At 44.2% G+C, this 23,031-nt stretch overlaps 2 protein-coding genes across 4 annotated transcripts in view; one reads left to right on the top strand and one right to left on the bottom strand.

Moving 5' to 3' along the window:
- The window catches only part of IFT140 (intraflagellar transport 140), a 281,216-nt gene that overhangs the window by 68,895 nt on the left and 189,290 nt on the right, over positions 1-23,031 (bottom strand). The window lies entirely within an intron of this gene.
- AMDHD2 (amidohydrolase domain containing 2) lies at positions 1,097-20,795 on the top strand. 3 transcript variants are annotated; one of them, XM_081888051.1, is made up of 12 exons: positions 1,097-1,219; positions 2,892-2,998; positions 3,670-3,806; positions 4,717-4,856; positions 7,566-7,620; positions 8,314-8,526; positions 8,850-8,938; positions 9,355-9,499; positions 16,563-16,670; positions 17,439-17,507; positions 18,293-18,394; positions 19,401-20,795. In XM_081888051.1, the coding sequence occupies exons 2-12, from the start codon at positions 2,913-2,915 to the stop codon at positions 19,487-19,489; spliced, it is 1,233 nt and encodes a 410-aa protein (XP_081744177.1). In that variant the 5' UTR covers positions 1,097-1,219; positions 2,892-2,912; the 3' UTR covers positions 19,490-20,795. The 3 variants fall into 3 exon arrangements, with proteins under 3 accessions (XP_081744177.1, XP_081744179.1, XP_081744178.1); XM_081888053.1 differs by lacking the exon at positions 1,097-1,219 and adding an exon at positions 1,237-1,325; XM_081888052.1 differs by lacking the exon at positions 1,097-1,219 and adding an exon at positions 1,384-1,547.

Below are 23,031 nucleotides of genomic sequence, written 5' to 3'. Positions count from 1 at the left end.
GGAAAGGACCACAAGGATCATCTAGTCCATCTTTCACCCAACATGGGGCTTGAGCCCAAAAGCCTGAAATTAAGTGTCTCATGCTCTACCAACTGGTGGTATAGCTTCACCCATATCCTAAAAGTTGTGGTATATTAATAACAATAATATATGTGAAGTACTTTGAGCACTTGAAAGATAAATGCTGCTTCATTATTATTACCTTACCTCTGCCTCATTTCCATCTCTCGCACACACATATTCATGGATCTTGTGTACTAACATGCAGTATCTCTACAAGAGCAATGATGGTGAGGGGGCAGGGCAGAGAAGAACTGGTGTTTTTTTTCCCCTACAGTCGTTCTTGTCCAATAAGCAAGCAGACATGTGGCTGGATCCTGGTCGCTGGTTGCGCTTTACCTCAGCTCCATTGTCACTCTTCAGAAAAAAAGGAAACTGCCTGCAGTATGCAAATATTGTCTGTCATACCCATTTCTTAGCCGCCCTTTGGCATGTTCTTTCTGCCTCAGGGTTCCCAGAACAAGAAAGAATAGGCGGCTAGAAAGCAAAACAAACAGTTACAGCAAATGTACAAAGGTCCTGGAGGCTGGCACATTAGGGCAAATGGGGCACTGCCCCACTGACCTCAGTCTGCCCAGCAGGCATCTTAACTGCAGTCAGATTTTATAGTTTAACCGATATATATTTAATGTATTTCTTGTACACCCCTTGGAGTAGATTGTAGTTAAGTGGTACAGAATGAGTGGGGGGGGGGAATACAGAAACAACAACAACAAATTGTTCAAATAAATAAAAGCAAGATAAAATGTTTAAATAAATAAAAGTAAATAAAACAATAAATTGCTTAAAGAAAACATCTAAATCAAGTAAACAAATAAATAAATAAATACATATGTATATCTACCACCTAATTCCCCGTCTCCATAGAATTGCATGCTCAGCCATTCCTAGTCAGCTGTTACTCTGACCATCTCAAGATGGAGGTAAGGGTTGCTGCCGGCACTGACCCCTTCCTTTCCTTTCCTTTCCTTTCCTTTCCCTTCCCATCATGGCGACTAGTCTGTGCCGCTCACGTGCCCGTAGGGAGCCCATCCCCCCCCACAGTCTTTCCTATCAGCTGACGAGGAAAGACTTGTCACGTGAGCGGGATCCGCTGCTGGAGAAGAGCGTTAAGGCAGAAGTTGGGCGACCCGAGAGACAGCTTATGTGTTGGGAGCCGGTAAGGCCAATGCTCTGCGCATCTTTCCGAGGGAAACCACGGGGGTTCAGCAGCTACTCGGAACACCTCTTCTTTCCCTGGAGCAGAAATGCTAGCCAATGAGAAGGTGCTTGTGTAAAGCACATGCTAATTTATGCAGATATAGGCGGGACTGCTCTTTCTTGGGCAACTTGCCCCCCCCCGCTTTGAGTGACAGATGACATCACGCTCCTCAGTTTCCGAACTGATACACTGGGCTGAACCTCTCCATCGCCCCTCCATTGACATGATGGGGGCCGATTTGCTACCAGTCTTGAAAATAGAAGCGAAGGCGGAGGAAGCTGACACGGTAGATTTCACTGCCCTGCGTTGTAGTGATTTAGATATGATTTACAACCCTCCTTTAAACGTTAGAATATTCCACAAGGCAGTATAAAGTCCACAGTGCAATAAATGGAGCACAACTAGAATTGTTATTTTTTATATGTTTTAGAGCAATAACTTTCAGGAGAATATACATCTATATATATACATTATTGTAATATAATTATATCACATATTCCTTGTGTTTTTACAAACTTCGTAAGAGGCTTGAGAGTTTAAGAAATAATATAAAATAGTGAAGCTGAACTTATTTGTTTACTACTTTTTCCTTTCCTTTTTTAGTTAGTTAATTAAATTTGGTGCAACCAAAGATTTAAACTGGCACTTTGAATTGCACCTAGAAACAGACTGGCAGACGCTGTACATCTTGGTGATTAAAATATTTTTAGCACCAGTTGCTGGAAAATGGAGGAGGAGAGAGTTCTGTTGTGCTCAGGTCCTGTTTGCGAGCTTCTTATGGGCATCTGGTTGGCTACTGTGAGAACAGGATGCTGGACTAAATGGGCTAGTTGCCTGATTCAGCAGGACTCCTCTTATGAGCAGAGGCAGCAGTGAGGGTGGTTCTTACCCTATTATTCTTACTGCAGGGAAGACAATTACAGTTTATTTGCAAACGTATGTAGGCATTTGGCATCACATTGGCTACCCCTGCCAGGCCTAATGCATGGTGGTGGATTCTAGTTGCCCATTAATGAAGGAAATGCACTCTGCACATGCACAGTTGTGTTTTTAAAGAGGGCTGCCTCTGACTTCTGTGATGTGCCTTATGCATTCTGTTCTTTTTTAAAAAATAGAATGCAAAATGTTGCAGCAAAAAAAGCAGAACTCTGCCAATCATATAAATAAAAATGTTGGAGCTTTTGTATGGTTTTGTTTCTGCCACAGAGAGGTCCAAGGGAGTATGCCATCTAATTGCTGAGTTTACCAGGCATTGCGCCTAGACTTTCAAGAACATTTTTTTAAAATTTAAGCCCCTTTTTTTGGCCCCACTTCCAGATCAATAAAATAAGAACAACCACCACCAAACCAATACAGGCCCTGCCCTCAAGTTTACAATCTAAAAGATAATGACAAAACACAGGGGAAAGGAGATGGAGGGAGGAGGGGGGAGAAGCAAACCCAGTCATTGGTTTTTGAAGTTACATTTCTTATGGTGACAGGCAGGGAAGGAAACAATTCAGATAACCAGATGGAATGGCTGCTTCTAGGTGAAAGACAACAGCAGTGCCTGATGTGGTCTTCCTTGCAGAACTGTTTTGTTATTTCCCCACCTATTCTCTCTGTGTTTTGCTTCCTTTCTCATTACCAGGCGCATTCCCTGAATGCCTGAATGATGCCACCTGACAAAGCCACCTCAGATGCTCCAGTCTTCCAGTTTACTAACTGCTGGATTTTGAAGAATCATGAGCTGCAAAGGTGAGCGTGTGGGGGAGATGCTTTGCTTCTTGTTGTCTGTGATGGCCTTAAGGTGTGTAGCCATAGTTGAGAGTAATCACAGTACAGTGGTACCTCAGGTGAAGTACTTAATTCATTCCGGAGGTCCATTCTTAACCTGAAACTGTTCTTAACCTGAAGCACCACTTTAGCTAATGGGGCCTCCCACTGCTGCTGCGCCACCAGAACATGATTTCTGTTCTCATCCTGAAGCAAAGTTCTTAACCTGAAGCACTATTTCTGGGTTAGCGGAGTCTGTAACCCGAAGCATACGTAACCTGAAGCATATGTAACCTGTATGTCCTGGATCCAGTGACATGGCAAACTGAGGCTAATAAAAAATGGAATCAAAATCTTCTGAACTCTTCCTTGTGGCCATGCCAGAGTGGGAGGATGTGCATGTGAGCCTTTGTGGAGGCTAGGCTTGTTTTTTTGTAACACTAAACTATGGTTTATACTTACATCTGAACCAGCCTTGTATGTTTACATGTACCAGTGTTTGCTCCTGATCAAATATCTTTGTAAAGACAATGCTAATTTCTTCAACTTGCTAGCATTTGTAGACAAAGTTCCAGTGAAATCTGCTGCTTTTTATTAAATGTACTTGCAGACGCATGGCTGTGTTCTAGGTTACTGGTTGCTTCTGATTTCAGAGAGGACTTGTGGGTGAGAGAAGGAAAGATCCTAAACCCAGAGAAGCTGTTCTTTGATGAAAAGAAACCTGCAGACGTCCAGCTGGACTGCAAGGGAAGCATCCTGGCACCTGGCTTCATTGATGTGCAGATCAATGGTAAGGTATTGGAATAATTCTAGTACAAGAGAACACCGAGGATTAGGATGGTTTAAGCAGTGCAGAAATTGCTGCCTCGTAGATTCTGCTTGTGTAGTCCATGCTTGAATCTTTTTAAAGCTTTGCCGTGAAAATGTGACTTGCAGAAAAAGCATAGAAGAGTTAGATAAGAGAGGCAAGTTGGAAGAAAACATTATTTCATAATTTTGTGGGTTCTAAGCTTTTACATATATATGAGCAACAAGTATCCCTTAGGAAGCCCACAGTCATCATAGAATGAAAGAATTGTAGAGTTGGAAGGGACCACTATGGTAATCTAGTCCAGCCCCCTGCAATGCAGGAATCTTTTGCCCCATGTGGGGCTCGAACCCATGACCTTGAGATTAAGAGTCTCATGCCCTACCAACTGAGCAATTTTAGACTATATTTAGATCAGGAGTGGGTAGCTGTTTTCAGCCGTCAGGATCCACATGACATTGGTAGGTGAGACAACAAATCTGAATCTTAACATTTGTACAGTTGGCTGCAGTTCAGCCACACAAAAGCCAGAGATTTCTAGGCCTATATTTGCCCATCTGGACAAGCAAGAGGCATTTGTACAGTTCAAATGTACTGGAAAGCAGGATCCCTCCACTCAACCAGTGATATGTTACTCCTGTACATCATCTGCTTCCAGAGACACCCTGGATCAGCCATCTCCAACCTGGTGCCCTCCAGATGTTAAGGGCTACAACTCCCATCTTTCCTGAACATTGGCCAAACTAGCTAGGTTAGGGAGATGGGAGTCTGCATCAACTACATTATTTATTTATGCATGCCCCGCCCATCTAGAGGGCTCATGGTTAGGGATGGCTAACCCAGTTTTCATAGCATAGCCAGTCGCAACTTATCTGTTCTTCCCTTCACACAGGAGGCTTTGGAGTGGATTTCTCTCTGGCCACAGATGATGTGGGAGCAGGAATCTCACTGGTTGCCCAGAAAATATTGTCTCACGGAGTGACCTCTTTTTGCCCGACCCTGGTGTCCTCACCATCATCTGTATATCACAAGGTAAGCAAGAATAGGGCCCTATGAATACCCTTCCTTACTCATGAGATCTAATGTTGCTCTAAGCAGCTTTTACACGCCTTGAACAACCTGCGAGTCGAACACAGCCAACCATGTGTGGCAGCCTACAGAAGTGTGATAAATCTCCCATCTTTGCTGTTTGCCTGGGATTCCAAAAACAGAGCAGCAGAGTGAGGCCCACAAGAGTCTGACATACCACAGTACAAAGCTGTGTTGTTCATGTTGTTTCACAAATTGTGAAGGCCTGGATGAGCCTCTGATAGTTGAGCTGCCTTTTTCCATCTAGATGCACACACCCCAGACTCTTGTCCATTTCTGTTCTTTCTCCTTAAAGCAGGCACAGGTTGGTCAAATTAATCCCAGTAGCATTAGAGTTCTCTGGGATCATGGGAGAAGTCTTGCCTGTCGCCTGGTACCCGAGGTGGCTGGTTCCCAATGAGACTGGTAGGGCAGAAGACAGGGAGCCCAACAGTAGGTGGCGCCAGAGCTAATGACAGGCAGAGCCAACTTCTTCCAGTTTTGTCCCCATCCTCTTCCCTACTGAATTCTACAAGCACAACACTGACAGAAAGGAGAAGGCACGGAGGAAGCTGCCTTTTCCTGACTCATGCCACTGATTTGTCAAGCTCATTGCTGTCTACATTAACTGGCAGCAAGTCTCCAGAGCTTTAGCAGGGGAAATTCCCAGACCTACCTGAGGAGGCAGGGGACAGAACCTAGGACCTCCTGCATGCCTCTGAGACAGACAGTTCCACCCCCTGAAATGGTAGCAACTGTTTAAAGTGGTATTGTAGTGCTTTAAATGTACGGTGTGAATGTGGTCTTTTTGTTCAGTCACTGAGCAACAGCTCCTCCCATCTAAGGTGGAGTACCTCTTCAGCTCATGTGTCCTTGTCTGTCTGTAGCCTTCCCAAATGAGGAAGTAAATGGTTGGACTCTAAACTGAGATTGTTAGTTGTCAAGCTTTAGACTGTTGATAAGGTGCTGTTTTCATGGACCTATATATATATCTAAGTTTCCTATCAAATAACAACGCATACCCACACTGGGAATACAGAGCTTAATAGTTGTGGAGAAAAGAAAGAAAAACAGGGGTGATGGTTGTAGTTTTAGACGTTGCAGGAACAGCAGTCAAATGTCTCTCCACAAGCTTCCATGTGTCAATGGAGGGTGAAAAACATATTTGATTGTTTTAACCAAGTCAATAAAGGGATACCCGATCAGCAGCTTATGTAATGAAACAGGGCTAAGGCCCATTTTTCTAAGACTGTGATATCTCTCTGTCTCGTGGGGCTGAGGCCTTGTTGGTTTCATGGGTCCATGAGGCGACCAGGAAACTGGGCCCAGAAGAAGGTTTGCCCTGAAGTGCCTCTCTGACTAGGGCCCCATCTGCACCATACAATTAAAGTACTCTGATACCACTCTAAAGAGCCATGCCTTCCCCCAAAGAATCATGGGAACTATAGTTTGTTAAGGGTGCTGAGTCGTTAGGAGGTTGCTATCATCCTCACTGAGGTACAATTCCCAAAGTTCCTGGGAAGTGGGCCTTACTATTAAACCTCTCCAGAAATTCTTAGTCCCTCTTTCCAGGGAACTCTAACTACCATCAGCCTCAGGCAGCATGGCCAGTGGTTATGGATGATGGGAGTTGGAGTCTAGCAACATCTGGAGGACCACAGGTTCCCTACCTCTGCTGTAAATGTTACACATGCCTTTTAACTTCTTCACAAAAATGAGTAACAGTTTTTAGACTTACCTGCAATATTCCTTGTCTTAAGCCTGGTACCCTTCGGATGTTTGGGACTCTAAATCCCATCTGCCCCAGCGAGCAAGGATGATGGGAGTTGTAGAGGGCACCAGGTTGGGGAAGGTTGCTCTATGCTAATAGCAAGCTCATTCCCCAAGTACGGCTCTTTATTTAACCAAAATTGCACCCCACCCACATATGCAAGACCGGAAAACCAGAAAGGGTGGGCTGGAAGGTATGGAGTATCCTGGAAGAGGACATGATATGACTCCACACTGCAACTCCAGCAGGGGGATGGGGAACCTGCAGCCCTCCAGTTGCTCACTGAATCACAGAATTTTAGACTTGGAAGGAAACCCAATGGTCATCTAGTCCAACCCCCTGCAATGCAGGAATCACAATGAAAGAATCCTTGGCAGATAGCCATCCAACCTCTGCTTCCAAACCTCCATTGAAAGAGTCCAGCACCATCCAAGGTAGTCCATTTCACTGGCCATGTTGATTGGGGCTGACGTGAGTTAGAGTCCAGCAACATCTGGAGGGCCACAGATGCCCCATCGCTGAGGAAGGATCGCTGGTCTGAGCCCCCACTCCAAACAGCCAAAGTTGACTCAAGGCAATATAGTTGGGATGCTCTTTTATTATTTGTGCTCATGTGGGTTCAGGGCAAGTGAACGATTGCAGCTATGGTGCCACACGCTTTAGCTGATTGAGCACTGAATGTAGTGACATCAGATGACTTTAGTCCTGAGTTCAGGTGTCACCTTGGCCACATACTCAATGAGATGGCTTGACTGCATCCCATCTGCAAAGTGGGAATCTGGCCAGCCGGCCTTGCATCATGGTTTGAACAAGTTAATTATGCAAAGTGAAGACAGCAGGCAAAGGCTTTCTGTTCATACATTTACACCAATGATTAACTGTGATGTTTCTGACAACTCCAGGTGCTGCCTCAGATCCGCGTCAAAAATGGAGGCCTTCATGGAGCTGGTGTCCTAGGTGAGTGTTACGCCTTCTCTCCCACAGGACAACATCTGCCATATTCGTTACCTTTCTTCCAAGGAGCTCAAGGTTGGATACATGCTTCCTTCCCCAGTCACTTTATCCTCACAGCAAACCTGTGAGGTATGTTTGACTGTAAGACAGTGAGTGGCCAAAAGAGACCCTGTGAGATTTATGGCTCAGTAGATATTTGAACTCAGGTCTCTCCATTCCTAGTCCACCATTCCAGGAGTGGGGAATTTCAGTCCCAGGAGCCAAATGTGACTTACTGGCCTTTTTATCTGGCCCTTGGGACACCCTTCCCAGGCCACGGCCTCTGCCCCCAGGCCTCACCCCTCACTGGCCTCTCCTCCTCCAGTGCTTTTTCTTGGATGGAATGTGTCCTGGAACTGTGTTGGTGCTTCTTGTTTGCCTGGATGGAGCTTTGAGAGAGGGGAATGAAGAGGAAGGAGATGAAGACTCACAGAGTTGATTGGCTCTGTAGGTCTGCCTTGCTGCAGGTTGGGACTTGCAGAACAGGGCATCAATGTCCTCATCCAAGAACAGGGATGGGGAGCCTGATGATGGGCTCCAGCTCCCATCAGCCTCAGCCCACTTGGCCGATGATCAGAGCAGATGGGAGTTGTTGCCCAGGGCTTCAGGTTCCCCACTCTGCTCTAGAACTCACCCATCTCTTCTGCAATGGGACAGGGGTTCATCTGGAGGGTCCATTCATCAGCAAAGAAAAAAGAGGGGCACACCCAGAGCACTGCCTTCGCACCTTCGAGACGGGAGCCTTCCAGGAATTGCTAGACACTTATGGGAGCCTGGACAGCGTCCGTATTGTCACCCTAGCACCCGAGATGAAGAGGAGCAGTGAAGTGATCAAGGAGCTCACCAAGTGCGGCATCTGTGTGTCACTAGGTAAATATTGCCTCCTCTACACGAGACCTTAAAGTTTGAGGTTTGGGATCTGGCAGGCAGGGAACAAGCCTAGGTCCACACATGTTTTGGAACAGCGGAAATAATATTGTTCATTCTATTATTGATCGAAGGGTGCATTTGGTGTGGGGGGTTCCTGGAAGTGGATCCAGAGTTTTCATATATTAGAAATGGGGAAATGCATTATATTTCCAACAGCTAGGATGCCCACTAAATATAAGGAGTATTGGAAGTTGCCTTCTGTTGAGTCAGACGTTGGTCCCTCTAGCTGAGTACACTTGACACCTGGTTCTCCTTGATCCTAGGTCACTCCATGGCTAACCTGTCTCATGCCGAGGAGGCTGTTCAACATGGGGCCACCTTCATCACTCACCTTTTCAATGCCATGTTACCTGTGAGTATCATCAATTACTTCCAGCCCATCAGGCCCCTTGATCCAGCCCCTGATATTCTCCCTCTCAGTCTGGCAGATGTCTTAAGAATCTCCACACATTTTTTACCTTACTGGAAAGCAAGTTTTTGGCCTTTCTGCTTGTGAAGCTACATCTAAAAATATGGGAATGATGCCTTCCGAATGCGCGGGCTGGGGGGGCGGGGTCAACAAATTTTAACTGGTGCCATGACTGAGAAGACCCTGTATCTGGTCCACCCCTAGCCCTGCACTTGAGTCAGGGGTGGAGGAGGACCTGGAGGAGAGCCTTGAATGAAGGATTCCCATTTCCTCTGCCTGCCAATCTCCTTTCTTTAGCAGTTAAACAACACTCCATGGGGCACCATTCTGATGCTCATCCTGGTTTTGTCTACCTGCAGTTCCACCATCGAGATCCTGGGATTGTGGGACTCCTCACAAGCGACCAGATCCCCCCAGGTCAGAAAGTGTTCTATGGCATGATATCAGACGGCATCCACACGAATCCTGCTGCCCTGAGGATCGCTCACCGGGCTGACCCTAAAGGTTTGTCCCATTGGGCAGGAAATCCCCTGAGTAGTGAATATGGAGTTAGTCTTGCTAGATCGGTTCCCAGCTGCTGCCTGTAGGTACTGGGGAAACAGTGTGATTTATTTATGTATGTATGTATTTTATTATATTTATATATTACTCTTCATCAAAAGATCTCAGGGCAGTTCAAAAGATAAAAACACAGGACTTCCGGAGGCGGCGCGAAGGGTAATGGCTGCCCTTTCCTAACCGGGAAGGGAACTCCGTTCGAGATCGGGTCGTCCGCTACGGCGAAGCGGAGACCCACACCGGAAAACTGCAGGCGGCAGAAGCCTGCAGTCTTGGGACCCGGCGGGCGCCAGAAGCTGCCCCCGAAACGTTGAAGGAACCCCGTAAGGGGCTCCGGATCGCGGAGGAGGCAGCGGCGCTGAGGGTCGTTCCGCAATCGGCGGAGAGAAGCCGCGAAGCCGTTGCCGGTGAGCGCCGACCTTTCTTCCTGGATTTGGCTTTCAAAACACAGCAACCCGTGAGTAATAGAGACCTTCAATCAATTGGAGACCAATTCGAGACCAAAGCAATTGAATCTGGCTGAAAGCGGAGGACGTAAAAGAAAAAGGAAGTCCGTCTTCCGCCGCCATTGAACTTGAATGCAAAGAGCTGGAGGAGTGGAGGCTGTGAGTAACCTTGTTTTTTATGGACTGGATCTGAGCATTTACTGAGCTGTATTTAAAGACAGAAAAGGAATTTAAGCATGGGACTTGTGTGTTAGTATGGACTTTGAAATCTCTTTCTGTTGAAGTTACAATTTAAAGAAAGAAACCAGGTCTGGAACTGCCTGATACAGTAACAATCAGTTTGCAGACCCAAGCAGTTTGATACAAATAACTGGGAAAATCTGAGAGGTATGAACTTTGCTACTTTTTAATATCAATTGAAGTACCAGCAAGCACTGTTTTGAGACATTGTGACTATACATTGACCTACTCTGCTAAAAACTAAATTGGAAGGTTTTTGGACTTTTTACTACTGAGTAATCCTTCCGAGAAGACATTTTAGGCTCCCCCTAGAGGTTTTTGGACTGAACGGCAGTGGCTTTATTTTACTTTCTGTATCTTGGCCTGTTGGCTGAGTGCTGCACCTGGCTTGCCTCTCTCTCATGGGAACAGTCAGTTTGACCTTGACCATTAGATAAGTCTGGAATGAGTGGCGCAAAGAAAAAGGAGATCAAGGAGACTAAGGAAAAAGAACAAAGACCAAGAACGAGACAAACAACTTTAGCCTCAACCTTACAGCAACGTAGATCGTCTGTGCCTATTTTACTCTCTGAAGAAGAAGCGACCTCCTTGCCACAAGCAGGGGGAGGAGAGACAGAGGATTTGCAATTGGAAGATATGGCCTCAGGATCAGCTTCTTCTATTTTAGAAAAAATCTATGAAAAATTGGAATCTTTGGACAAGAGAGTGGAATCTTTGGACAAGAAGGCCGACGAGCAAACTGCGAAAATAGATCAGAACACAGAATGCCTAAATAGAATAACTGGGCAGGTGGCACAGAACACTCAATTGATTGCAAAATTGGAGGAGGCTTCAGGGGAAAATAGGAAATTGGCTGAAGACACGAGCCAAAGACTTGGACAGTTGGAAAAAGAAGTAAGACCACTCAACAAACAAGTGGGTGAACATCAGACCTACTTGTCGATGATTGAATTGAAGAACAGGGAGACTAATTTAAGGATAAGATCTGTATCTGAAGTAGAGGAAGACAAACTGGCTGAGTTCCTGACCAAAATAATTTCTGTGCAGTGGAAATTAGAGGAAAAAGACTTTAAAATTATATCAGCTTTCAGGCTGGGAAGACTGATAAGAAAAGACAAACCCAGAGACTGCTTGATAACATTGAGATCAAAGGAGGAAAGGGACAAGATTCTGGGCCTACATTACAAAAATCCACTGGACATTCTGGGCAAAAGAATTGAAATTTATAAGGATATTCCTAGACAGCTGTTGGACTTGAGATCTGAATACTCCGAACTAGCAAAGCTATTGAGGAACAACTCAATCATCTTTAGGTGGGATTTTCCTCAAGGACTATCATTCACTTTTAGAGGAAGGAAGATTAAAATCAGAACATTGGAAGACAGAGATAAATTTTTGAGCCAATACGGAGAAGACCTTCACAAAGGACTTGGATCACTGCCGGAGCCTGGAGCACCAAAGGAACCGGCACCCTTGGTTGACAAAGTACCACCCCCTGAAAAATAACCAGATTTATACAGGATGTCTCTGCAACTTCTGAGTTGGAACATAAATGGCTGCAACATTCCCGAGAAAAGGAAGAAAATTTTTCACATATTAAAAAAGGAACAATTGGACATTATTTGCTTGCAAGAAACACATGTGATTAGGCTCCACAGAAAAATACTTGTAAATAAAAGACTCGGCCAGGAATTTATATCTTCGGATAGAGTAAAGAAGAGAGGGGTAGTGATATATGCAAAGGAGAGCCTTTCACCTAAATTATTATTTAAAGATGAACAAGGCAGAATTTTGGCAGTTGAAATACAGCACCAAGGAGAAAAAATTTTGTTATTAGGAATTTACGCACCAAATGAAGGGAAATCGGAATTTTACAAGAAGTTGCATGAGAGCATGCTGGAATATCTGGATTTTGACAACATCATTATGATGGGAGATATGAACGGAATTGTATCAACCAACATGGATAAGTCGCAAAGTCAAAAAGTTACCAAAGATGGTAGACTACCAAAGACCTTTTTTGAAATGACAGACAATATGGACTGGATTGACATTTGGAGAACGAGGAACCCCTTGGAAAAGGAAGGAACATTCTTCTCTGAAGCCCATCTGACCTGGACAAGAATTGACCAAATATGGATTACTAGATGTCTGGCACCTAAGGTCAGAAAGGTGGAAATCTGCCCAAAGACCTGCTCCGACCATAACGCTTTGAGAATGGATCTGACACTAATACCAACCGGCTCCTTTCGATGGAAGATGAATGACAATCTACTTAGAGATCAGGAGATTATTAAGAAGGCCCAAAAAGCTTTGAAGGACTATTTTGAAATAAATTTGAATACAACGGTGGAAAAAAGAACAATTTGGGATGCGAGTAAAGCCGTGATGAGAGGGTTCTTAATACAACAGAATGCTATTAAGAAAAGGAAACAAAATGAAAAGAAAGATAAGATCTTGGAAAAAATAAAAGAGCTAGAAAAGAAGCTAAGAGGAAACCCGAAGTCGCAGCCGACTCTGAGAGAAATTAAACTCCACCAGGCACAATATTCTAGACTAATCAATCAGGAAATAGAATGGAAGATTAAGTCAATGAAACAAAAAACGTTTGAATCGGCTAATAAATGTGGGAAACTGCTGGCCTGGCAGTTGAAGAAGAGACAAAAGCTGAATACAGTTACAAATTTGGAAATTGAAGGGAAAAACATCCAGAACCCTGTGGAAATCAGGAAATCCTTCCAGAAATATTTTAAGAAATTATACACTCAAGGGCCGCAAAATGAGGCTGAGATTGAACAATTTTTGGAAAAAAATAGTCTTAAAAAACTCACACAAGAAAACAGATTACTCCTGAACAGTCAAATAACACGACAAGAAATTGAACATGCCATTCAGAACATGAAGCTGGGCAAATCTCCAGGACCAGATGGTCTTACCTCCAAGTATTATAAGACAATGAGTGACTATTTGATTCAACCCTTAACGGAGGTTAGCAATGAAATTTTGGAGGGAAAGAAGGCGCCGGATTCGTGGATGGAAGCTTATATCACGTTGATACCAAAATCAGAAACTGAAAAGACACAACTTAAGAACTATCGCCCCATCTCCCTTCTAAATGTGGATTACAAAATATTTGCTGATGTTTTGGCAGGAAGACTTAAAAAAGTTTTGAATGAAGTAATTCATAAGGACCAGGCTGGCTTTCTCCCAGGTAGACATATGTTTGCAAACACAAGGAACATTATTGACATTTTGGAACTTCTGCAAACAGACATAAACACTAGAGCTGTGCTGATATTTATAGACGCGGAGAAGGCCTTTGACAACATCTCTTGGAAATTTATGAAGGGAAACTTAAAAGAAATGGGAGTGGGGCGGGGTTTTGAAAATGGGATTGATGCGATATATTCAGAACAAAAAGCTAAATTGATAGTTAATAATGTGGTAACGGAAGAATTTAAAATTGAAAAAGGAACACGACAAGGCTGCCCGATTTCCCCTCTGTTATTTATCTCAGTTCTGGAGGTGCTCTTGAATATGATTAGAGGTGACCGGTTGGTGAAGGGGATTCAGGTCGGAGCGAAACAATATAAACTGAAAGCTTTCGCAGATGACCTAGTTTTGACATTGCAGGAGCCAGAATCTAGCACGAAAAGAGTTTTACAACTGATACATGACTTTGGTCAGGTTGCAGGATTTAAGCTAAATAAACAAAAAACGAAGGTGTTAGGAAAAAACATGACAGAAATAGAGTCAGAACGGTTTCAGAGAGAAACAGAATTATCACTGGTGAAAAGGGTAAAATACCTAGGGGTTAATATAACAGCGAAAAATCTGAGTCTATTCAAAGACAATTATGAAAAATGTTGGTCTGAAATTAAGAGGGACTTGGAAAGCTGGGCAAAGTTGAAGCTTTCTTTGCTAGGCCGAATTGCCGCAATTAAGATGAATGTGCTGCCTAAGATGTTGTTTTTGTTTCAAACATTGCAAATTGTGGACAAAACAGAGTGTTTCCGGAGGTGGCAGAGAGATATTTCCAAATTTGTCTGGCAGGGCAAAAAGCCCAGAATCAAGTTTAAGATATTAACAGATGCAAAGGAAAGAGGGGGCTTTGCCCTGCCAGACTTAAGGTTGTATTATGAAGCCGCAGCTTTCTGCTGGCTAAAAGATTGGCTACTTCTTGAGGACACTGATGTTTTAGATTTGGAAGGTTATAATAATGCGTTTGGTTGGCATGCATACTTGTGGTATGATAAAGTTAAGATCAATAAGGCCTTTAAGAACCATATTGTCAGGAAAGCAGTGTTTAATGTCTGGACAAAATATAAAGACTTATTGGAAAATAAAACACCAAGGTGGCTTTCACCTTTGGAAGCTAAGGCCCGAAAAGGAACCAATATGGAAGCCTACTGGCCAAAATATTGGGAACTGTTAGAAAAAGACGGAGACAATTGGAAACTGCAGAGTATGGAGAAAATGAAGGATAAAGTGCGAGACTGGCTACACTACGCTCAGATTAAGGAAATTTTTAAAAGTGATAAAAAGTTAGGATTCCAGGTGGAGAAATCGAAGTTGGAAACAGAACTGTTAGAACCTAAGACTAAGGTACTTTCAAGAATGTATAACTTGCTGTTGAAATGGAATACACAAGACGAAATGGTTAAATCGGCTATGATAAAATGGGCACAGGACATTGGGCATAATATTATGTTTGAGGACTGGGAAAGGTTGTGGACCACTGGGTTGAATTTTACTGCATGTAATGCTTTGAAAGAAAATGTAATGAAAATGATATACAGATGGTACATGACCCCAGTTAAGCTTGCCAAAATATACCATTCGTCAGATAACAAATGCTGGAAATGTAAGGAAAATGAAGGAACATTTTATCACCTCTGGTGGACCTGCCCTAAGGTGAAGGCCTTCTGGGAAATGATATATAATGAGTTGAAAAAGGTATTTAAGTATACCTTCACTAAGAAACCAGAGGCCTTCCTCCTGGGCATTGTCGACCAGAAGGTGTTGAAGAAAGATAGAACATTTTTCATGTATGCGACAACAGCAGCAAGGATACTACTTGCTAAGAATTGGAAAACCCAAGAGCTACCCACACTGGAAGAATGGCAGATGCAACTGATGGACTATATGCAGCTGGCAGAGATGACTGGCAGAATCCGAGACCTGGGAGAAGAAAGGATGGAAGAGGACTGGAAGAAATTTAAGACTTATTTACAAAAATATTGTGATTTAATGGAATGTTAAAAAAAAGATGCTTGGCTATAAACAATTGGCCATCACTAAAATAGATCAGGAAATGATGATAAGAGAGAATAAGAGAAACAAAGTTGAAGGAGAACTATATTAATGTATTTTATTGGTACACAAGTTGGAAATAAGATGATAATTTGCTTGACAAAAATTTATTAATGATGTAAATGGGAGCGGGAGGCGTGAGGAAGTTCAAAGATGACAGGAAACTTTGTGAAAGCAAAACAACACTGTTTATTATTAATGTACTTTTTTCTTTTTTCTTTAAAAATCCTAATAAATATTTATAAAAAAAAAAAGATAAAAACACAAGAGAAAAGCACAAATAGAAACAACAAAACAATAGACCCCCCCAAAAAAACACACATATAAAAGGCTGTAGAATATTGATTGGCCAAAGGCCTGGTTGAAGAGGAACATTTTTGCCGGGTGCCTAAAGATATATAATACAAGGGAGGTAGAGAGAGATCAGCTAGAACATGTTCATTAGAGTGAGGTCACATCTGCACTATACATTTAAAATGGTAGTGAGGCAGTGTGGTACAGTGGCCAGAGTGTTGGGCCTAAGACCTGGAAGACCAGGATTCTAACCTCCACTCAGCTGTGAAGCTTACTTGGTGGCCGGGGACCAATCACTGTTTCTCAGCACAACCTACCTCACAGGGTTATTGTGAGGGTAAAAGAGGAAGACACTACTTTAAGGTCCTTGAAGGAAAAGTGGGATATAAATGTAATAAATAAACAAATGCCACTTTAAAGCCATCATGGCTTCCCCCAAATAATCCTGGGAACTGTGGTTTGTTAACTGTGGTTTGCAGAGAGTAGGTAAGGGATCCCTGTTCTCTTCACAGAGCTACAGTTCCCAGATGATTGCTTTAAAGTCTGCTTTCAACAATGTAGATGGGGCCTGAAAGAGTAGGGAGTCCAACAACATCTGGAGGGCCAGAGATTCCCTATTGTTGAGCTAAAAGAACTATTGGCTTGGCAGTTCCTGTGTTCTTTGCTGACCTTTATGACAAGACTGGAGTTAACGTGAGCCAATTATGTCCCTTTAGGTCTGGTCCTGGTGACAGATGCCATCCCAGGTATGGGGCTTGCCCCAGGCAGGCACACCTTGGGCCAACAGGTAGTGGAGATGGATGGGCTGAACTCCTACATTGCAGGTGAGTTCCCCAGAATCCAGGTAGGGAGGGCGGGACCCTGGGCGACTTTCTCATTCAGGGTTGGAGTGCGTGGCCTGGCCTTTGAACCATTAAGCTCTTGAAGGCCCAAACCTTGCAGATACCAGGAACAACCTCCTTCCTGCACGGCATCACCATGATGTTGGCTGCGCAAACCATTGCTCAGTGGCAGAGCATCTTCCTTGCATACAGAAGGTTCCAGGTTTAATCTCTGGCATCTCCAAGCTGGGAAAGATCCATGTCCAAAACCCTGAAGAACAGCTGCCTGTCAGTGAAGGCAATACTGAACTAGATGGACCAATGGTCTAGCTCACAATAAAGGCAGCTTTTTGTCTTGCTACATTGTGTGCAGCCCATACTGGGCTCCATGCTTGATCCTGACTGCTACGGTCACAATCCATGGACCAGTGCAAAGTGAATCTCCCAGCATGTGTGTGATACCAGGATAAGACATTGCACACTTAGTCCTTTCCCACAACCTAGTGATGGTGCATTCTTAATTATACTGGCTAAACTTGAAGCATTTTCCAGAGCTGTTGCTCAGGTTAATGACAAGGGGAAAAAGAAAAATGCACCTCATAGAGAAGAAAGGAATGAAGTTGTGTTGAAGTGCTGCAGACTCAATCCAAACAGCTCAGTCCTTTGCTAGTCTACTCAGGAGTCAGGAAACTGGACTCGCATATTGGCTTGTGTGAACAGCTTTCCATTTAACTTTGTTCTTTCGTTCTCTCACCCCTTCCCTCTTCACAGGGACCAAAACGCTGAGTGGCAGCATTGCAACCATGGACACATGTGTTCGACATTTCAAGGATGCCACTGGTAAGGCTGTTCTGTGTGGGATGAGAAGGGGGAACCCATGGCTGTCCATACGTTCTTGGACAAAATGGTCCTCCTGTGAATCAGGGATTGATTAAGTAGCAGGAAGTAAAGAGCAGGAAGGAATGGGCAGTTCTTTAAATGGAGAAAGTGGAGTCCCCCAAAGATCGGTATTGGGGCCTATGCTTTTAAACTTGTTTTGGCCACAGTAATCTATGCACTGGTAACCTCAAGACTCAATTATTGCAATGCGCTCTATGTGGGGTTATGTTCAGTTTGGTCTGGAGTCTCCAACTGAAGGAAAACGCTGCAGCTAGATTGTTGATGGGGACAGACTATCGCTGGTGCTAAAATGTTTGCCTTGGCTGTCTGTAGGCCTTCAGCTCAGACTCAAGGTCCTGTTAATAATTTACAAGGCTCCAGGACACCTCAGGATCACCAGATCAATGAGGTCTTCATGGGAGCTCCTGCTAGTGGTCCTTGGTGGCTTGGCTGCACAACTTGTGTCCACCAATAGCCATGCATTTAGCATTGCATGCCCAATTTTATGGAACTCCCACTTGAGGTCAAACAGCCTCCCTCCCTGTCAAGCTTCTAGCACCTACTGAAGGCTTCTTTATTCCTGCACGTATTTTCATTGAAGTTCGATTTCACTGTTTTAATTGATTTGTTGTTGTTGTTGTATTTTGTCTTTGTAAACCAGCTTAAAGACTATTGTAGTTAAGCAATATGTAAATTGCTTAAGCAAATAAATAAAATCGTAGTGATGGATCTTCTCTCTTTTTCAGGTTGCTCTGTAGAGACAGCACTGGAAGCTGCTTCTCTACACCCTGCGCAGCTCTTGAAAATCGAGGACAGAAAGGGCACCTTGGATTATGACACCGATGCAGGTATTGGCCGTCACTGGGAGAGCGAGTTCCAAACCTCCCACCCCTAAGCCCCTCCTGTGTGTCTTCTGCTGGAAAATCCTCAAACTGAGGAGAGAGTGTCTTTTTTCCCCCATCAGGGAGAGCACAACAACTGGAGTAGGGTGTGAAGTTCCAGGGAGGGAGAGAGTAGGACAGTTTCACTGAAAACCTAGTGGACAGTTGAAGCTGTGCTTGGTGCAGCTATGACTTTGGGAAGGGGAGGAAGCATAGCTCTGCAATAGAACCCATTCTTCATGAAGCACCCAGATTCATTCCCTAGCAATCTCTAGTTTGAGGACAAAGAAGGTAACATGTAGTGGAGAAGACATCCCCTGAAACCCTGAAGAATTACTGCCAGTAGGCAATAGTATGGCCTGATATAAGGCACCTTTGCCTGTTTTCTACTCCTTTAGGGATTATCGTGGATCAGGGATGGAGACCCTGTGACCCTGCAGATGTTGCTGGACTCTCACATCCCATAACCTTTGGCCACCAGCATTGGAAGGGCGACAGTTTCCCCATCCCTGCCCTCACATCAGTCTCGACCGGATATTTCTTTTTCATGCGCCTGTTTCAACAGGCATTGTGCCAAATATGCAAAAAGGAAATGGCCCTGAGCATTGTTGGGAGTGCTTGGTGGCTGGTCCATTAGAGCAAATGGGGCACTGCCTCACTAACTTTCAGACTGCCACACAATTGCCTGCCTTCTAACTTACATCCACACCAGGTGGATGGCACTGCCTGTCAGTTTCCCCCTCAGTCTCAGTGTTGCCTTTCTAGAACTCAGCAGGGAGGAGGAAAGGTTATAACACTAGAGGGAGTTGGCTCCACCTGTCATTGGCTCTGGCTCAGCCTATCGTTGGCTCTGGTTCCACCTACTGTCAGGTTCCACACCTTCGACCCCATCAATCCCAGCAGGTGCCAGCTGCCAATGACCCACTGTATCCCACTTCCTCCGTTGAGTGACATAAATTTATATTCCATACAGATTTCCTGTTGCTGGATGACAACCTCCATGTTCGGGCAACCTACATTGCAGGCCAGCAGGTCTGGAGGCAGGACAGCTTTGCCATCTAAATCTAGAGCTGAGACTACAACAGCAGCACTTCAGATCAGTGGCAGAGAGTGGATTCTAGCCAGAATGGAGCATTTTTTCTCCAAATGCCCCTGTCTCTCTTGTTCCTGCACAATGGAGGCTGGTCCATTAGGGCAAATGGAGCACTGGCCCACCATCCTCAGTTGGCCCTCAGTCAGCCAGCCAGCCCTCACCTACCTGTCTTCTTACTTAAAACCAACCCAGGCGTGGCCCTGGCTCGCAGCTTCTTCCTCTTTGGTCTCAACCAAAGAGGTTCTCAACCCTTGTGCAACTCAGCAGGCGGATGGGGGACAAATCTCAAATAAGTTGGCTCCACCTCCCATTGGCTGTGGCTCCCCTCATCACTGGCTCTGACTCCATCTTCTGACCATCCCACCAGTCCCAGTGAACACCAGCCATCTCTGCTTCCTCTGACTCTGGAAAAAAGAAGTCTTATTCAAACAAGTTCCAGCTGTGGCAGTCCTTTCTACTGTTCACAAATTGCATCCTGCATGACAAGTCGCGTATCTCCAAGGAGCTGTGGATGGAGCTGTTTATTTCCTCACCTGGCCCCAGAAACCTGGAGGTGGTTGTCTTGTCTGGCTGCCTTCAGATGCTTGCTTCTCCCATTCTTGTTTGTGAATGCAAAGCCTGGAGGAAAATATTGCACACGGCTGAACCGAACACGCAAATCAACTTATGAGGCTGTTTTTATCTAAAGAACTTCTCAAGCACGTCTGAAACAACAGGAGCTAGACACTTGATTTTAAAAATGCAGAATTCTGCACTAGATGCCACAGGGGAGCTCTGGCCATTTTCCTCCCACAGTGCCTCTGTTGTGGCCTTCAGCCATAAACCCACCCCTACCCCTTGTAATGCTGGAATGGTGCCTTTTCTTTTACTGTCATCTTCCTTGCCACAGATTAAAGCCAGCTGAGACATCTCATGCATGTTATTCCAATTCTAGGAGGGTGAGACGCTACCATGAGCTTTCCCCCATGTCTGAGGTGTTCCTTAGGTTTCTGTTATTTGCCCTCTCCCTGTGTCTAGCTCCTCAGCCACCATCAAGCCATCCTAACAAAAGAACTCGCCTCATCCCTTGTCCTTTCTAGTTGCCTCTGCACTGCTCTTATATGGACCTCTAATATTCCAATAAGGAATATTACCCTGCAAGTCAGATTCTGCATAAAAACCATCCAGCTCAGTTCTGAAGCCTGACTTAATCTTGCACATATGTATACCAGTTTGCTGTGCATAATACATTCTGTTTCCTGGAATAATGAGGGAAGAAAGGAAGCTATGTGGAAACTTTGTGCTTGGCCTTGTATTCTGCCTCCTGCTTCTGAGACGGTTTCCTGAACACCTGTCCAAATCACAGGGATCAGGCCTGTGCAGAGCTTGTCTGAGGCCCAGGGCAGGACCTTGTTAGAATAAAGTTATAAACTCAAAAAGCAGCCAGTCCCTGGCAGGGCCCCCTGCTGGCTTAGCCCTCCAAGGCCTGGGACAAGTGTACCCAGCTGTCTTCTGCAGGGGCCTGACAGGGACTAGAAGCCTGGGTTGTCTGTGTGGGGGTGATATTCTCAATACAGTGGTACCTCGGGTTAAGTACTTAATTCATTCCGGAGGTCCGTTTTTAACCTGAAGAACCACTTTAGCTAATGGGGCGTCCTGCTGCTGCCATGCCGCTGGAGCATGATATCTGTTCTCATCCTGAAGCAAAGTTCTTAACCCGGGGTACTATTTCTGGGTTAGCGGAGTCTGTAACCTGAAGCGTATGTAACCCAAGGTACCACTGTAGCCTGAATTCTGAACTAGGTGCCACATTCCAGATCTGTGCTGCTCAGTTGCTGATGCATGGATTCAAAAGAGCCCTGCTGCCACAGCTACGTGTTGCTCATTTGTTGTTTGCTTGACCTCTTGTCTTTGAAATGTCGGAAGTTGGTGTTAAGAATCAAAGTCCTAGGCCCTGCTGGAGCCTTGGCACTGTAAGCAGCCGAAGCACAGAACAAATGGCCATGGTGGGTTATGCTGGCGTATACATATTTTCTAAATAGTTTTCTAAATCTTTAAATTCTAAATAAATAAACAAACGGTTGCCCACTTCTAAACTCAAATGAGGATGCGGGTTTCCCATGTTTTTGCCATCTCCTTGGGGTCTCTGGAAGTTAACAGTGCAATCCTATGTGTGTCTGCTCAGAAATAAGTTCTCCCTGTGTCCAGCAGGGCTTACTGCCAAGTTGGTGCATACAGAATTGCAGTCTAAGTCTCTGTAGTCTGGGGTGAGTGCATTTTAAAAGCACTTAAAAATTAAGTATTACAAAAAAGAAGAAGGAAGATATAGAGGAAATAAGAATCATGAAATATTTCTTAGGCAGCAAAAACAGTAAATGGTGAGATCTTAATAGCACACTTGTAATAGCATACATTTTTGTAGGTTGGATATATGGAGTAATCCTCAGTTTCCAGGTAGCTCTGCTAGGGTGCCTGCACACACACACCCAACCTCACTATCTTGGTAAGCAGCAGTAACACTGTGTTTGAGAGACTGGCCACACCATGCCAGGATAGCTACTTCTGGTATATATGCATACACAAGTGTAAAGGGGGAAATATACAGATGTCGACATTAAATGCCAATGAAATGCAAAAAGTTAAGTCTTTGGCAATTCAGTTAGAACTTAAACTCTGAAATAGTAACTAAGCTGCAAGAGCCTGGAGCAATGTAAAACTATTCAGTAGACTTAGAATAATTTCAACCCAGCTTCTACAGGGGTTACAAATTATAATATGCTGATGATACTCAAGAATGTACATGCATATGCAATTAAAGGGGCCAGTGAACCCACCAACTTCACAAATCATTAGTATAATGAAGTTAAACTTGTACTGATGAGTAGCAGCTTTCATAGACTGGAACTCTGGGTGAATCTGGACAATTATATATTGGTTTATTAAGCTGTGGTATGTATAAACCTTTTCTTCCTGTGCAGTGTGCACATAGCTCTTTTACTCATCTATTAGCTGTGATTCAGCCAGGAAGTCTGTAATCATCATTACAATTCAAAAGGGTTCTGTGCATATTCATGCACACTCATTCTAATCATCTGAACTGGACTTTTACCTGCCAAAGGAAAATGTTTCACTTTTATTTTTAAAGAGTGGTTTCCCTGTATATTGATCTCTCACATCTGGTAGTTCAGTTTAGGTACTAAAAACCTTGTCTAACACTTTGGATCACTGCTTCCAATATGTCATCCCACTTGTTTTCATTTGCTCTCTTCTGCCACTTTTGTTCTAAAAAAAGAACACACACATGCCACATCCAAATATAATAAATCCCCATTTTAATGGGGATGCATCTTGAGTCTGACACAATTTACCAGGTCCCAAGATAGAGCTAGTTTGGTGTTTTTTGTGTGTGAGCTTTTAAATAAACCCTGCAGAACTCTCTCTGCAAAACAATAAATGCTAATTGCTTGCCAATTTTCTGCCCCTAACTGAACTATGGTTGCACTGATTCTTAGATATTTAATTACAGAAAGTG

The sequence above is a fragment of the Podarcis melisellensis genome (genome assembly GCF_964234715.1).
Source record: "Podarcis melisellensis genome assembly, chromosome: 14".
NCBI lineage: Eukaryota > Metazoa > Chordata > Lepidosauria > Squamata > Lacertidae > Podarcis > Podarcis melisellensis.
This window is presented reverse-complemented; position numbering and strand designations above follow the sequence as displayed.

Excerpts from the sequence above, each read along its gene's own strand:
- AMDHD2 (XM_081888051.1), top strand. The coding sequence starts at position 2,913 with ATGATGCCACCTGACAAAGCCACCTCAGATGCTCCAGTCTTCCAGTTT. Across the intron at positions 2,999-3,669 it reads AAGAATCATGAGCTGCAAAG|AGAGGACTTGTGGGTGAGAG; the intron begins GTGAGCGTGTGG and ends TTCTGATTTCAG. Across the intron at positions 8,527-8,849 it reads CGGCATCTGTGTGTCACTAG|GTCACTCCATGGCTAACCTG; the intron begins GTAAATATTGCC and ends CCTTGATCCTAG.